The following is a 17932-nucleotide window of genomic DNA, read 5'->3' as shown; positions in this document are numbered from 1 at the left end:
GAATCTGGGCATCTTGAGGCAATGCAGCAATTGCCTCATGTACACAGACAACTCTCTCCTCCTACCACCCAACACTACAACCTGCGAGAGATGCACTTATATAGCCAAACTGGAAACAAAGCTCTCTTCACCCAAGACTGGACTAGACAGTCAAGAGGAGAAGGTAAACACTTGCACCACACCACACTCATCACATAGTCCCCCAAAACCTACACCACCAAAACACACACACAGAAACACAAAATACACGCCTACATTTGTGGGGCTCTCAATAAAAATCTGCTAAAGCAACGGAGACCTCCAAACCAGAAATGCAAGCAACCTCCACCCCCCCAACACAACCCAAATGACACATAGCCCACAAATTCAGTGTGCCATTCAACCACAGCCCATAAGGCATAACAACGTACCCAACACTCCAGTCATAGGTGACTCTATAGTCAAGCACACTGATGTTCCACTCACCAGGCTAAACAAGGAGAAAGTTACTGTCAGCTGCCTGCCGGGTGCCAGGATCCGCCACATAATGCATGCACTCAGGTCATTCCACAACAAGTACAAATATGACTCGGTCATTGTCCATGTTGGTGTGAATGACTGAGATGCATCTCCCTGGACTGCATGCAAAGAGACATGGAGGAGCTCTCCAAACTTATAGCCCATGCAGGTATGACCCTAGCCCTGAGTAGCATCCTGCCATCAACCTGAATGATACCACAGTACAAGGATAAAATAATTGACTTCAACAATTGGCTAAGCTACTGGTGTCATTCTAAGGGGATCCAGTATCTGTCTGCCTGGGATGACTTGATCGACAGACCATGATGCTTTGCCAGAGATATCCTGCATCTGTCGCCCTTGGGATTCCAGATACTGGCTAAGGCTCTTGCTACCCCTATAGTGCCTTTTTAGGCAAGGTTCAAATGACAAATTCACCACCTTAACAGGTACAAGCAAGCAAAATTTGAGGGTAATGCTACTCAATGCTAGAAGTCTAAACCTCAAAATGCATTCACTCGAGGCACTCCTTAAAATGGAGAACATCGACATCTGTGCAGTGACAGAGACCTGGTTCAAGGCCCCAGAGAGCACCCCTGCATTACCAGTCTATAATTCATACCACACCTTTCGGCCACCTAACCTGGACCGAAACACTAAAGGCGGAGGAGTGTCCATATTCATTAAGGATATCCACACCTCCAGGCTAGTTGCTCAGCATAATGCATCCGAGATTATCCAAGTGCAAGTAACTCTGGGCAAGACCGCAATCCAAACTGTAACTTGCTACACATTCCCCACCATGCCCCAGGATTCCCACTCCTCATTTCTTGATACACTGGAAAATATTAGGGTACAACCCAACACCCTAATAATGGGCGATTTCAACTACCCCACCATTAACTGGAAAACTACTCATGTACCATCTCGTTTGCTCAACGTTTTCTGGAATTCATAAATTCCAATGCCTTGGATCAACATATCCACACCCCCACCAGGGGCAACAAATATCCTACATGGGCGACCAGTGTTCTACACCAGACATCAGTTCCTCATCGGTCAGATCTGACCACAAGCTAATCACCCTCAACATCCACATCCTGCCTCCACCCCCCCATTAGGGAAACCACCACAAAAAATTTCTCCAAAGCCAACTTCACGCTTTAGACAGAAGTGGCAAATGTCACGACACCCATGCAGACGGACAATAGAGGTACAACTGCTGAATCCTACACAAATGCACTTTATAAGCTTTTAAACGAGTGCATGGATCATGCTATCCCTAACAGAACCAAGATGCTATCCTCCTAAAAAAGGAAGCCCTGCAATAAACAAACTCTACAACAGAAGAAAGAAACTGTTGCAAAAAAGAGTAAAATCCCATGATTGGAGGAACTCCCTGGTCAGCCTCAGTAAGAAGTTGAGATCCCTCATAAAGTCCTCCAAAGCTAGTTACGAAAACAAAATTGCCACCGATTCTAAAGACAACCACAAAGCATTCTGTAGCTATTTCAAGAATCTCAATGGCAACACTCGGATCTGCTCTGACTTACAGCACAATGGCACTAAATATACAGAAATCAACTGATATTGCCAACATCCTGGCAGATAGGTTCAGTCCTAACTTTACCCCCCTTCTCACCCCCTAAAGGGCGCATCTCAATACCGGAAGAATGCAAAGTTCCTGTAATCACGGCTGCACAGGTAAAAACCACACTCTCCAAAGCCAAGAACACAGCATCCATGGGACCTAACAACATCCCAGGCTGCGTTCCACACAAACTGCTAAATGAACTGGCACCCTACCTAAGCATCGTGTTCAGTCATAGCCTCACCTTATACACAAAGACATCGGTAATCTCCAAACTCTGGACCCCACCCAGTTCGGGTTTGTAAAAAGCAGATCATGTCTCCTAAACCTGATAGACTTCTTTGAAGCAGTCACCAAAGCCATAGACAGGGGCAAGGTGGTTCATACAGCCTATCTAGATCTCACCAAGGCTTTTGACACCATCCCCCACTCTGGAATTATAGATAAACTCACTAAACTAGGTATAAATCCCTATGTCACAAGATGAGTTGCCAACTGGCTCACTGCCAGAACCCACACTGTGAAAGTAGCAAATTCCAAATCTGTCTTCAGACCAGTTACAAATGGAGTACCACAGGGTTCAGTCATGGGTCCTCTCCTGTTTGGTAGCTACTTTTCTGAAGTACAGACTAACACAGAAGGTCTTTGGCTAATAAAGTTCACAGATGACTGCAAACTAAGAGCTATAATTGAAACTCCTAATGATGTGGACATCCTACAAAAGGGCCTCAAGGAGACAGGTGACTGGTGTCAAAGCCATGGCCTCAAGCTCAATGCCAAAAAGTGCATTGTCATCCCCTTTGGTAAAAACTTTGTACCCATGAGCTACCACTTAGGTGGTAGTCTACTTAACACTGAAAGTGTGATAAGAGACCTTGGGACACAGGTGGATAGCAGTGTCTCCTTTGATAATCACATCGCCACAGTAGTCAGGAAATCTTTCTACATGGCACACCTCATCACAAAAGGTTTCTCATCCAGGAAGAAAGAGGTCATTGTTCCCCTCTACTCATAACTCATTAGACCCATTACAGAGTACAATGCCCCTTTTGGTATGTACCTCACAAGACATCTACAACAACAGGAAAGGCCACAGAAATACCTCACAAAGAGGATTACCAGCCTCAAACAGATGCCCTTTGCTGACCATCTCAAAAAACTCCAGCTTTACTCCATCACATATCGCCTGCTCAGAGGCGATCTCTGCCTAACATACAAAGCTATGTCAAACCCAGAGCTGTTGGACATGCTCCACTTAAAGAAATCCCAATCCCTTCAAGCTACATGCTATAGGGACCTAAACCTTGTCACTACAATAAACAGAACATGCTGGAGGGATAGATTCCTGTCCCAGACACTTCCCATACTCTGGAACAAACTACCTATCTATATCAAACAAAGCTCCTCATTAGCACTCCAAGAAAAATCTTGATAATTGGATGGGAAATAGGAAATTCACCCTTGGGATCACGTCTGTGGCTCTGCTCAACAGGAGCACAGGAAAATAATTTTCTTGGGTGGCGAAAGATAGGGTACCTTTTTGGCTAGGCTTATATAGACCCTAGGGCCAATAGCCTAGTACCTACCTATGAACCTATAAGAAGTTATTAGACTACTGGCTCTGAGGTTATTACAAGCTAGACAAGTATGGCTCTTATTTCTGTGGGTAGCACCTATCGCTCTTATCCAAGGGGATATGATTCATAACATTTAAAACAAAGGGGGGTGGCTGGTCCCATACTTTGGTACAGAGTTTTGGCAAATGCTTGATGTGGGTGACAGGGGTTCTTGTCAGTGCCTCTACGTTAAGTAATTCTTGGTATGTGTGCACATTGAATTTATTGTTTTTCCTTTTTTTGCAGACTGTTGACGTGCAGAAGGCTTCATGCAGTGGCCTGAAGAGTGGAGCTGGAAGGTGATGCTTTTTGATAGGAAGGATGTTCTTGCCCCTGGAATGGGGCACAATGAGAGTATGAGTAATCATCTTATTAAGGCATGTTAGAGCACTGTGTTCAAGTAGTGTGGGAGCTGAGCACTGCATTGGTATGGGGGGGCTAGGGTAAAACTGTTGGGGATGGTTTATGGAGAGTGTGGGTATCCCACGGGAGGAGTAGAGTCACAACATTCACAGCACCACAAGAACTTATTAGGTTAAAGCCTTATGGCTCTTGCAAGCCAGCGGAGTTCAACCCATGCTGTTGGGGGAAGGGCCAATGACATGTTTGTCAGGATGCCGGACTTTGTTCCTAATGGGTGGTATCTTTGGGGTGACAAAATTGTCCCTTGAGTAGGTAGTGGTAATGTCACATAACAGGTTAAAGTTTTACAGAGTAGCACAAGGATCATTTCACTTGTGGTTTGGGTGAATTTGGTAAGTAGGGTTTTCGGAAGTATGGTAGGTAGATGGTTGTAATGGGGTAATTTTAGAAACTGGATGCATTTTTTACAAGGGAGCAAGAAGGTTAAAGAAAGCTTGGTTGCAGGATATAGCTGCCATAGGTCAGGTCTTAATTCCTTGCTAGAGGTATAGGTAACATAAAGGAAGGCAGCCTTTGAGGGAAAAGGCCAGGGACAAGCAGTGGTTAAGGATGGTTAGCAGTTTGAGTGTTCTAGCTAGGATGGTTGCTAGGAAGAAGTGAGTGGGGGGGGTTGAGGTTCTGAGTGGGGTGGGCTAGGGTTTTAGTCAGGATTGTCATTTAGCAATGAGTGAATTGGGGGTGTTTATGGTTGGGCACGTAGAGTACTTCATTGCTGGGCATTGACGAGTTTTCAGGAACTAGGTCAAGGGGTGCTGGTTTTCTGGCAGTTACTGTTAGGTCATTAAAGTTTTGCAGTTAGACTATTCTCTACAGTAATCGGGTTACTGCACATCCAGAAAGTACAGTTGCGTACACTTACCATAAAAGTAGATGTTAGAGTGTATTCACTGTTGCAGTCATCACACTTGGGTTATCCTGCCCGGGGTAGCCCTCAGTCAGCCCAAATACCAGAGGCTTAGTATTGCTGTGTCAGTTGCTGTAGCTCCAGGATTGATGTCAGGTTGTCAGTGGTATAAAATCAGGCAGCCGACACCATTACATCAGTTTTTCTTGTCCCAACTGTCAGGAGACCCCAAATAGGGAGCTAGGTTATGGTGGAAGAACACCACCAGTAGAAAGTAAATACCAAAAATTTCCTGTAAGGAGAGAGGAAGAGAGAGAGAGAGAGAGAGACAGACATACAAGGGGGATGGGGGGACCAGGACTGCAATAGTGAATACACTCGAACATCTACATTTATGGTAAGTGTACACAACTGTAAAATATTCGTTGTATTTCACTGTTGCAGTCATCACACTTGGGTTGATTCCCAAAGCTGGAGAAAAGGGTGTAGGCAGTCAAGAAGACTGGGGGCTGGCTAGGATGCCCTGCAAGACTGTAGTGGCAAAGCCTGCCCTGGATTTGGAGAAGATAGGCAGGTGGTAATGCTTGGTGAAGGTATGAACAGAAGTCCAAGTTGCAGCCTCCAGGATGTTACTGGTGGAGACCCCTCTGAGAAAAGCTGCAGAGATGGAGGATGCCATGGTGGAATGTGTCCTGACCCCCTTTGGGGGCGGTTTCCCATGCTGTTTGTAGCAGAAATGGATGCAGTGTGCTATCTATATGGAGATTGTTTGTTTGGATATGGCCTTGTTCTCGGTTTCTGCTGTGAAGCTGACTAGCAATTGGTCAGTTTTTCTAAAAGTCCTATCCAGATAGAATCTGAGCTGTCTGTGCACATATAGAGAGTGCAGAATCATTTCCCCCTTGTTTTGTGGGTTAGGGAAAAAGGTGGGTAAATGAATGGATTGGTTGAGAGCCACACTAGACACCACTTTAGGCATGAAGGAGGGGTTAGTCCTGAGGGAGATCCTGTCAGTGTGGAAAATGATGAAGGGCTCTACACCCATGAGTGCTTGTAGCTCTGAGACTCTTCTAGCTGAAGTGATGGCCAGAAGCAAGGCTGTTTTCCAAGAGAGGAATTTTAACTCTGCTGAGGCTGCAGGTTCAAAGGGGGTAGAGTGAGCTTTTCCAACACAAAGTTAAGGTCCCAAGCTGGGGTAGGAGGTCTTTTGGGTGGCCTTAAGTTGTTAGCCCCTCTTAGGAACTGTTTGATGAGAGGGTGTGGGAAGAGAGGTAGCTCTGTGCTGAAATCAGCAGAGATGGCAGAGGCATGAATGTTAATAGAAGAGAAGGATAGACCCCTGTGTAGTAATCCAGGATGAGAGGTAGTGAGGGCTGTGCTGTTTTGACTCCCTTAGCCTGGATCCAGGTGCAAAACCTTTTCCACTTGGCAGCGTAGAACTTTCTAGTGCTGGGGCATCTGGCCTCACGTATCACATTTAGGACTTATTTGTTTAGGCTGGCAGTTTGACGAGAGGTCAGGGAATAAGTCAGGCTGCTAGGTTGAGGGTCTGCAATTGGAGATGCATGAATTCTCCATTCTTCTGAGTCAGGAGTGTTGGGATCTGAGGTAGGTACCATGGTGTCAGGGGTGATAGGCTGCACAGCAGTGGGTATCAGAGCTGACGTGGCCAATCTGGGGCAATCAGGATTGTTCTCAGGTTTTTCTCCCTTATTTTGAGCAGTATCCTTGAAATGAGTGGTGGGGGGGAAATGCATAGACCAAGAGGTTTACCCACTGGGAGGATAGAGCATCCACTTTCCAGGCCTTGCTGTGATGTTCCCTGGAGCAGAATTTGCTGAGCTGATGATTGGAGTGGGAGGCAAAGAGATCCACCTTCGGGGTGCCCTATTTCTGGGTTACAAGGGTGAAGGTTCCATGGTTTAACTGCCACTCATGTGGGTCTAGCAGGTTTCTGCTTAAGTTGTCTGCCAGAGAGTTTAGGGAGCCTGGCAGGAATTGTGCTAGCAGGTGTAGTTGCATGGCTGAGGCTGTGTGCCAAAGGGTCATGGTGAGCCTGCAGAGAGGATAAGAGTGAGTTCCTCCCTGATTGTTGATATGCCACATCACTGTGGTGTTGTCTGTTTTGATCAGTAGAGGCCCGGGAAGAGTAGGGGTCTGAAAGCTGTCAGGGCATGCTGAACAGCTAGCATCTCTGTTTGGTTGATGTGCAGATGTATTTGATTTGGGCTCCAATGGCCCTGAATGCACTTGCCATCCAGGTGTGCACCTCAGGCATCGTCTGATGCATCTGTGGTGAGGGTCTGGGCGGCGTGGGGTTGTGAGAAGGGAAGTCCCTTGTTGTGGTTGCATGCATCTGCCCACCAAAGAAAATCTTTCCTTAGACAATGTATCATTGGTATGATAGTTTCCAGGTCTTGAGAGTGTTGACACCAAAGACTTTTTAGGTACCATTGTAGTTTCATGTGCAGTCTGGCATATAGAATGAGTAGAATGCAGGAGGCCATGAACCCTAAAGCTTGCAGGATTTTCCTTGTGGATAACTGGGTTCTGGTGGCTAGTTGACAGAAGAGCCTTTCAGGTAGGCTTGTTATTCTTGAGTAAGGAATGCCATCTGGGACGCTGTGCCCAGGCTTGCTCCCAGGAATACAATTTTTTGTGTGGGTACTAGTTTTGATTTCTTTTTGTTGATAGTGTACACCAGGGAGGTCAGTATGTCCTTTACAAAGGTCAGGTGCTGTAACAGCTTTTCCTGACTGTCTGCCTGAATCAGGCAATCGTCTAGGTAAGGGTAAATTTGAATATTTCTTTGTCTGCAAAAAGCAAAGGCAGGAGCCAGGCATTTTGTGAAAACTCTGGGAGGAGTGGATAAGCCAAAGGGCAGCACAGAGAACTGAAAGTGCATAGATCCTGCCCTGAAATGAAGATATTTCTTGCAAGTTTCCCTGATTGGGATGTGTAGGTAGGCCTCTTTTAGGTCTAGGGTGGCTAACCAAGCATCCTTAGAAGGCATATGAAGAAGCTGCTGGAGGCTGAGCATTTTGAATTTTGTTATCACCAGAAAGGTGTTTAGAATGGATAGGATGAGGATTGGGTGCCAGGTGCCCTCTTTTCTGGGTACCAGGAGGAGTCTGGAATAAAAACTTTGGCCTATCTGGTCTGCAGGAACATGTTGTATTGCCCTCATGGAGAGCAGGGAAAGGACTTGCTTTCTGGCCTCTGTCCATTGGTTTGGAGGAAGATCTAGGAACCCTCTTCGGGTTGCAGACTGTGGAAATAAAATTTGTATCCCTGGGACACTATGTTGAGGACCCATCGGTCATTGGTGATAGAGGCCCAGTTGTTTGCATGGAAGGAGAGTTCTCCTCCTAGGGCACAAGCAGGTGAGCAGAGGTAAGGGGTGGAGGTGTAAAGTCATTGTGAGTTCTTACCATAAGGAGGTGGCTTAGCACTCCCTGTTTTTGAAGAGGAGGAACACCATTGCTTAGATCACAGCATTCCTTGGGGCTACTGTCTGGCGGGTCTGCTTCCGCTGGGTCTGGGCTGAGCTGGCCTGGAGAGGGCCGGAAAGGAACATTGCTTGGAGGGGCAATGCCTACTGAACCTCGGAGGCAGAATCTGTAAAAGTCTTTAACTGTCTGCATAGATTTAGCTTTTTCTTCCATCTTTTTTAAGACCTCTTCTGCCTTGATGCCAAAGAAATTGTCTTTGTTCAATAGTGCATCCAATAATTCTGATTTAGCATGGTCTGGCAAGGTGTGTTCCTTAAGCCAAGCATGCCTTCTAAGGACAGAACCAGTGACTGCTGCCCTGCAAGATGCTTCTAAGATGTCAAAGCCACATTGCAAGGTGTGCTTAGTAACTTGGCTTGCAGAACGCATAAGCTCTTGTAATTCTTTATTTTTTGCACAAGCAGGAAAGGAAGATATTTTGAGGAGTTCCATGGTATGCTGCTATTTCAGCATGTGGAACTGACAATTTAGTGCTCTAATAGTAAGAGTAGCAGAGGTGTACACTTTTTTACCACATCTGTCTAAAGCTTGGGCATCCCTGTCTGAGGGGGTGGGATTCTTAGCTGAGGTTGCTTTAATTCCTTTAGGTCCTTGAGAGATGACTTCTGAGTCAGCAGTAGGATTTTTGAAAAGGAATTTGTTAGAGTCAGGGACTCTGTAATATCGGTCAGGTTTCCTGGGCGCAGGAGGAAGGGTGTCAGGAGTCAAACTGGATTCCATAAAAACATCAACAACATCCAGGACAGGAGGAATGACCAAAGGTCTGTGCTGTGGTAAATCTAAGAATTCCCTGAGTCTCTTTTTTGACTGAGGATAGTCTTGACATTCTCATTGGAAATGCTCCCTTAAAGTATGAAGGGTTTCACCAAATGAAACATCCTCTGGTGGAGAGGCAGAAGGAATGGATTCCTCTGCATCAGAATCCTCATAAGCAGAGAGGGGTTGAATATCTTTATATTCACAAGCATCAGTGTCATCGGACTCCTGTTCAGATAAAACTACTGGGGACAAGTCTCTTTCTTTTGGAAGGGGTAGCCTGGCTTCCCCTAATAAGCATAATAAGATCTTCCACCATTTTAAGCATTTGAGATTGAGGCAAGGGGCCAGGTGCCTGAGTTTGGGTCATCAGTTTTTTGGGTGTAGTTTGTACCCTGGGCCTTATAAACTCTGTTGTTTTAGAAAGAATTGAAGATGCAAAATAAGTCATCAGTTTGTGTTGAGTATTGTAGTGCAAAGTACTTCCTCAGAAGCCAGTGCCTGCTCAGCAGCTCCGGACCCATCCAAGATAGAAACATCCGCAGGATCCTTACTCGAAGAAGAGTCTTGCGGCATATCGGACTTGAAAGGGTCTCGGTAGTGGCCTGCAAATCCACAGAAGTGGGCATCAGAGGCTGCGAAAGTGCCTCACTGAGGACCAGAGAACTGTTGAGTAGCTTAGCGGAAGTGCCGGCAGCAGTTTTGGACCTGTGCAGTCTGTCTCTTTGTTTATCTTTATGTTTTTTGGAAGATCTGCTGTTGGATAGCTTACCAAAGCCATATCAAAATTAGAGGACTGTAAGCAAAAATATCTAGCTACAATAAGGGCCCAATGACATATAGTTTTGACATTGAACAAAGCAGAAAAGCAACAGTGAGGGACATCGTGGTCTGGGCCTAAACAGGTGACCCAGTAAGAATGGACATCTCAGTGTGGTATTTGCTTTCCACAGGCGAGACAATTGTTAACTTTTTCTGACATCCGTTAAGAGCAAAAAAAAAAAGGATCCCCAATGGGGTACTTGCTTTAGAAGACTTCAACTTCAATTCGGAAATGAAAACTCAGGTAGTGGCAGACCAGCACTAGTGCAAACTGCTTTTGCTTTGGGCTCCTCGGCAAGAAAGACTGATGTAATGGCGTCGGCTGCCTGATTTTATACCATTGACAACATGACATCAATCCTGGAGCTACAGCAACTGACACAGACTGAGGGCTACCCCTGACAGGATAACCCAAGTGTTATGACTACAACAGTGAAACACGAAGAACATCTGGGTAGTTTGGTGGGTTAAGGTGATATGCTACAGTTGACAGGGTCCTGGTTTGAGACTTGATACCAGTTTTCTTTGACTGGGTGTCAATTTGAGTTCAAGGGGCTATAGTCTGTGGCTTTTGTTGTGGCTATAAGTTGTCATTCTATTCTGGTTGAGCCATTATTAGTGCTTTGAAGGAAGTGGTCTAAAAGGGTATGTATTCTCTGGGAGTGGATGTTCCGGTGGTACAGTGGGGTCATGGGTAATCCTTCTTTAGTTTCATTAGGGCGTGTTTCAGTGATGGTATGTCAAGTTGGGTTTATGACAGGATTCTAAGATGCTTTGCAGATGATGGGTACACCGAATGATGTTTGGCTTAACCCTTCCCTTTATGGGAGGTAGTTGGTTGAACAATTTGGGGTAGAAGGGAGGGGGAACAGCCTGGTCAGGCTGGTTGGTGGAGAAGAGGGAGAGGCTTTCCCTCTTCTGTTCCCCCTCTGGTGTCTGGATGTTCATTTTGAGGATCTCGGGAAAGGAAAATGAGCAGCTGGAGGATGTTTGCTGAATAGATAACCAAGCTGAGGTAAGGATGCTGCTTATTTGGTGGAAGGTAATTCAATGAATGGTATGAAGTGAGATGGGAGGCTGCTTCATAAGTAAAGTAAGTGAGCAGAGGTATTGACCCTGCTTACTGGGCAAGGTGAGTAGGTATGCTGCCCTGATTAACATTACAAGGATGGTGCTTCATAAGTAAAGTAAGCAAACAGAGGTATGGACGTTGCTTATTGGGTTAGGGTGAGTAGGTACACTACCCTGATTAATATTACAAGGATGTTATGCTGTGTTTAGAATCAACTATATTATGGTAAGTTGTAATTAATGAATTTGATGAACAAAGCTATGTTATGGAAGTTTAATAAAGGTCATCAAATGTCATTTGGTGTGATGTGTGTTTATTGAAGGGGACCGGGACAAAGTCAAGTTTGCTTCTCTTAATAGCTTGCCCTTGGCTTCATCAGTTCTTACACCACAGACTAGTTTGCCTGTTATAAATTAATTCATGCAGCTCCTCAAATTCACAGCCTTTGGTTCCATTATCCAAATCTGATGACTAATCTAAGCATCAGTAGTTTTTGTAGGTACATAAATGGCAAATTCTGTCTAGGCATATAATAGTTAATTACTTTCTCTCTAACCACTGCTGTTTTATTTTTCCTCTTCAGAAGGAAAAGAAAAATAGGTAAAAACCTTCTTTGCAGTGGTAGCTTCATTAGGTCTATAGCGAACTGTGAATTATTCTTCTGTACTTACAGACACACAACATCTTGAAAAATAAACATATTTCATCATTTCTATTATACTCCTCTTCTGACACTATATAAACCTGAGATATTCATCAGACTGGTCAGTACACAACACATATACTTAGAATGAGCTTCTAGCCTCCATGAGTTGCCTGTCTAGAGTGACCTACTATAAAGAATGAGCACCATTTGGCATGCAAATTCAGTGTAGCTATGCATATAGATTTAAAGCTGTAGAACGCATATACTGCTGCAGTCTGTGTATCTGCAGTACACTGCTGAATGAATCACTGCATTTCATTGTATTTGTGTGACTGAGATACATAGCTAAGTTCTGATCTTCATGCCAATGATAAACAGTGAGCACCACACACCTAGGATCAAGGAACACATTGCTATATAAAAGGAGACTATGTTACATCCTTTAACTGGATGGCATAAGGCACATATTATATATTATTTCTAAAATGCATCCTGCAGGTGTACCATCTGATTAGCTAAATGGAATCTTTTTAGCCATGATAAACTATAGTTACCACCATAAAAAAATATTCAGCCTAGAACGAAAACATATTTGAATGCATAGCCATTGCAATACAAACAGCAAGTGTATAACATATTTATATACATGGAAGTAAACAGTGCACATACATCAGTACATGTACTGGCAAGTACATGACACAAGCATATACCCTCAAACACTTATATGCACAAAGATTAACATAAGGAGCGCTCTGCAGTATAACCACCATCAGGCCCACCAGTCATGCAGCTTCACCCAAGTGTAAAAAATACACACTTATTGGTAAACAGCTCTCCACCATGATTAAAACAGCATGATCAGTGGGACAAGCAGTGGTTATTACTATACCTTTTTTTGCTCCATACTGCGGCGCTATTGTTGCACAGCAATGTTAAACAACTTCTGAAAAGGCACTTGTATTTAACATTTAAATTCGCTTTTAACATTTCAGTTACAATAGTATACATAGCTTTTGTGCAAGCTCCTGTGATGTTTCAAAAAATTAAGAATGTAGCACATTATTGTATACTCAAGGTTTTGTCAAGCTATTAAATGTCCAATACATCATGCAGAAAGCTGATAAATCAATTACTCGTCATTTGAGGAAGACAATATGCATGAAAAGGTACATATGTTGCAAAAATGATTCTTGCTTTCTATTTATATTGTTAGTAGTACTGAAAACTTTTGCAAAATGTAACATGCTGTTTGAAATGTTATTACAAGTTGCTGAGGTTTATCAAGGGTTTGTATATGTGTGTGTACCTCTGTAGGTGTGCAAATACATGTTCTTATGAGTGTGTGCATGCATGCATGCATCTGTGCACGTGCATGTTAGTGTACATATCATTAGCTTGCTTACCATCCACCTGTCTGTTTCCAGATTTTGATACTGTAGCTTGTATCGTGCTATACAATGCCGGACAGACCTAAGACTGACTGGAGTTTCCCACTGTATGTGCATGTAGCCCAGATAGCCAGGATCTATGATCTGTAGATTACTGGGTGGGTCAACTAGAAAATACAGCAATATTATAAACTGTAAATAAATGCTTACCACTTAATCTAAATACTGAACTATAAAAATATGAACTTAAAGGAATAATAGGAACTCATTTTGCAAGTTTTTTTTTTTATTCGTTTAAAAGGAGTACTATAAAACAAGACAGTGGTTAGCAACATTACAAGCAAGGTTCTCCAGTGAAACAATAGCAGCATCCTCTGTAGTAGATAATATGTAACAATCAGTGAAACAGCAGCTAAATGCTTCTATTACTTTAACGAGGCTAACAGGAAACAGCATATTCTGTGTATTATATAAAATCTATACTGTAATGAAATTCCAAATGAGACACAGAGAAAAGTTTCCCAACCCACTATCTCTTTATGCTATTATAGTTTACCAGTATAGTTACTAGCTGTTGCGCCATCTCAACAGCATTTGTATTTAAATGGAAATCTGGTTGCATTACATAATTTTTTTCTTTTTTCGCTGCCACTCAAATGTTATTACATAACAATGGACCTTAGACAGCACTATTTAATAATATAAAGAAAGCTATACTCCTGCTACTAACAGCCCTGCTCATGATCAGTGTTACCCTTCATATGGCTGGGGCAATTACTGCAGTTTTGTTTCAGTGAATGAGATGTAGCAATAGCTCTAATTTTTTAATAAATTACTTTTATGGAGCCAGCTATCATAACAGTAAAAAATATCATAAAACCTTGTCGCATTCAGTCCAAAAACAATCATAACTAAACCATCATCAGGAATAACAGCAATAATCTTGACAGGTCTTATTCTCCTCCATCCTAAAACCTGATTCTGGCTTATATCAGAGATTTGAGATGCACGGCTAGGCTTAAAAAGGCCTTGTTGTCGTGGTTTAGTAAACACCTATGAACCTATTAACCTATCTCATCTTGGAACAGTAGTGCTGAAATCTTTAATGCACTTTGAACAATACTTGCCAATATATAACATCAACAAGATCTAATGTCAGTTTTCTAGATTATACTAATAACACTTAAAAAGATTAAATTATTTATATAATAATAAAAGTGTACACATTCCTTACCCTAGTTGTGATTGTCAGTGTTCACTTATCAGTTTCAGCAGTGATAAATTTTCAATAGCTTATGCATTCCACATATTAACAACCCTGCTTAAAGTTAATGCTCATCTTCTTCTTAAAAAGAATATAAATGTCAAAATTCAAGCCCACTACCACAAATTTTAATACCTGATCTTTAAATGTATAGAACATTATAAAGTTTGTCAATATTTTTCAATCACTCCCTGTAATGCCATCTCATAAGGTACAGAAAAGCACTGTCATTTCTCAATCACCTGCAAGGTAAATCTATACATTTCTGGCTTCCTCGTCTCAGAGTTACTTCTTATTCATCAACCTATAGCCTTCAGTCATCATACAGGCAATATTATGCCTGGTCCTTTACACCAGGGCAATTTCACACTGAGCTCGTACATTATACCTGCCCCCTGCACTTTCCCTCTGAAAACTTCACCACTAGAAGAGATTTATAGCCATTATTATACTCAGACTCAAGATTCATGGGACAACTACAACTAAGAGTGCACAATTAATAATTTATAATTCTATGGTGTGTCTCAATATGGCTTATTACAGTCTAACATTCCCAAAGGAGTAAAAGGCAAACTCACCACAAATACAACTCTTCCACTGAACGTCCTCCTACCAGACAGGTGCCACCCCTTATTTTTATTATTATTTCAATCATCATCTAACTAATCCCTCAAATTAAAAAAAAAACACTTGGATATAACCAGACAAGTTAATATTTATATTTACATTTCATTTAAGAATTAATCAAGTTTGCCAGTCAGCAAAACCAAAGATGACGAAGTAATACAACCAATGCTTAATCCACCATTTTTATTAACAGAAGATCAATAACGTCCAATTTATATCCTCTCTGTTCAAGCAGCCATTCTCAATCTTCTTGAAAGTATGAATTACTTAAATATGACTGCCTCCAAGAAACTGTACAAATGTTATCAGCCTGTCATGTCACTCATCGTTTAAGTTCTGCACACCACTTCTATGCTTAGAGAGTACATCCACCCAGCTGTTTAGTCTAGATAACAACTTGATAACCAGACAAAGGTAAGAATCTTACAGCACCTCAGACCACAATCCAACATCTCCAATGCATAAACCTCAAAACGTTTTAATATTCAATCACTTTATTTTTACGTTCAGGCATACAGCAATCTATTTTTGGTGTATACCACTTATAAAAAGACAATGTACCTTTCTTGACACTACATGAAAGTCCATGTGACCCATTAAACATAATCTGAATGCTATGACCATGAATATCTCAGACATAAATTTACCAGTTCAACAAACATACAACATCACAGCTTACAGACAATATTAGCAACAATACTGAATTTGTAATCCATAGATAGTCATATCTGACTCTTAACCCAATTATATTCTTTTGTATAATGAATCTGTAGACTGACCCACTGTCAAAGAGAGAGAGAGAATAAGAAACTAGGTCCACAACACAACTACCTGGTATAATGCTATTATCCTCTTTATTCAACTTAATCTAGAACTTTTCCATAACCCGGGCTAATCCACAGGGTTGGGAGATGATTTCTTCTTGCCAAACTACAGCTGTTCAAAGATGCCAGTAGTGCATATTGATAGACATCATCAGACCAATCATGAGAATGCAGCTTTGACATACGCCTGTTATTTCTAAATGGCAATCCATAAGATTTTTCCATGCTAATCTTTTAATAACATAGCTGTTATAGATAGGAGACAAAATGTCACAACCCCAACAAAAAGCAAGACTGTACTGTATTATAATCTAAGCATAATCCCAGTCTTCCCAATGATATACTTACACATATTTATGATATAAGATAAAGCAGAGAATTCATTCAGAATTCATATTGAACTGCAGTGGAAGAAAAAAACATTCAATATCCATTTCGAAGAGTCAGATGCATGTTATATTTTACATAAAATAATATGCTAGTCATCAATATCCAAAATATTATTCAGATGTTTAATTTATCAAAACAAATTTACATAACAATGGGGAGTTGTTGCAAACACCTGTTCTTGTCTGTTGTTATACTCAACAAGAGACTAGCAAAATACAAAAAATGGATTGATTTATTAGTCGCCATTTCTCAGTGACAAAAAATCAGATATCAAAATGTCATTTCAAGCATTTCAAATGTCAGATGTCCAATCTTATTTCTTATAAAGACTATGATTTATAAAATGTCAAAACTTGTAAAATCTTATTGTCAGAATCTCATCATTTGCACATACACACACGTCAGTGTAGTGCAAGAGATGGGATAGGTTGTCTGCAAAAAAAAAAAAAAAATCCAGCAGGTAATACACAAGTCATCATTATCTCTGTAATAATTATTTATTTTCACCTTAGTTTGTTTAACTGTCCATGATGATTTGGCATTCATCCTAGCATAAATTTTATTAACAAAAACAAAATTTTGAAAATCCTGAAATAATCATTAAAACATATTTAAGATGCTAAACAAAAATAGTAGCAATATATCTGCAAAGGCAAATATGAAATGAAAAACCTGTGAGGTGACCACAGAACCAATTTAGCACCAGGATATTCAAGCGTTGTTCAAAAAAACATAATCCAACAGAAAGTGCTAAATAAAATATCAGCGGTAATCATAAAACGGAATACTTTATTTCATTGCAGCATGCTAAAGGTAAGCGCTTTCACTGAGGCTTCTTCAGACCGTTAAAATTCAGACAATCAATTAAAAGGTTATATATATATATATAAACTGATCACATGCATTGTCATCGGGTATAAACACTTAAACATTTAAAGTGACAACTTGACCTCATTTTAAATTGCACTGTTTATGATACATTTCTTCTTCCTTAATATGAAAAAGTATAAAAGCATTGATCGCAGCATATATTTCAAGACATATAAGTCAAAACTCCAGTACGTCTGCATAAAATATAAAGATTTATCCATGCAGGATAAAGTGTGGTGCTTTTAAGTACATTCCGTTGCTTTAAACCATATTCATTACTACCAGTATGTTTATAAGGCTATTTATAAACATAAAACGGCACCCCTTCACTACATCCTATAAAGATTCATGAAATGCATCTGATCGTATCATGCAGATGTTACAAATTAGCTAAATAATATATAGCAATATGTTTTTTATTACAATCTACCTCTAGAGTCAAATGGTAAAAACATAAATTCAATCAACATATCAGAGGATCAATAGTGTCACACCCTACTAATAAAAATGCATGATAACACAAGAATGAAAGTAATAAATAACAAATAAAAAAATACATAAACAGCCCGATTCTAGAGTTAATGTTAATGACTAACAAAATATGGCACTATACTAAATATTGTCAAACAAAATACATATATCGCAGACAGAATAAAAAACTAAAAAACTATATTAACTCACTTAATCTTCATGACTGTATAGAATCAATACAAAAATTGTATACTATTACGTGAACTGTACCGATCTCTTCTGCTTGTTAATACTAAAAGCAGTGGATAGGTGTGGCGC

At 41.3% G+C, this 17932-nt stretch overlaps 1 protein-coding gene across 3 annotated transcripts in view; it reads right to left on the bottom strand.

Moving 5' to 3' along the window:
- IL13RA2 (interleukin 13 receptor subunit alpha 2) overlaps window positions 1-17932 on the bottom strand; it is an 899966-nt gene that overhangs the window by 414118 nt on the left and 467916 nt on the right. For all 3 annotated transcript variants that reach the window (XM_044057461.1, XM_044057462.1, XM_044057464.1), the window contains one exon: window positions 13184-13335. In XM_044057461.1, coding sequence (XP_043913396.1) covers window positions 13184-13335 — 152 coding nt within the window. The remainder of the gene's footprint in view (window positions 1-13183; window positions 13336-17932) is intronic.

Source organism: Protopterus annectens, chromosome 15.part0, assembly GCF_019279795.1.
Source record: "Protopterus annectens isolate FY-2018-M chromosome 15.part0, PAN1.0, whole genome shotgun sequence".
Lineage (NCBI taxonomy): Eukaryota > Metazoa > Chordata > Ceratodontiformes > Protopteridae > Protopterus > Protopterus annectens.
This window is presented reverse-complemented; position numbering and strand designations above follow the sequence as displayed.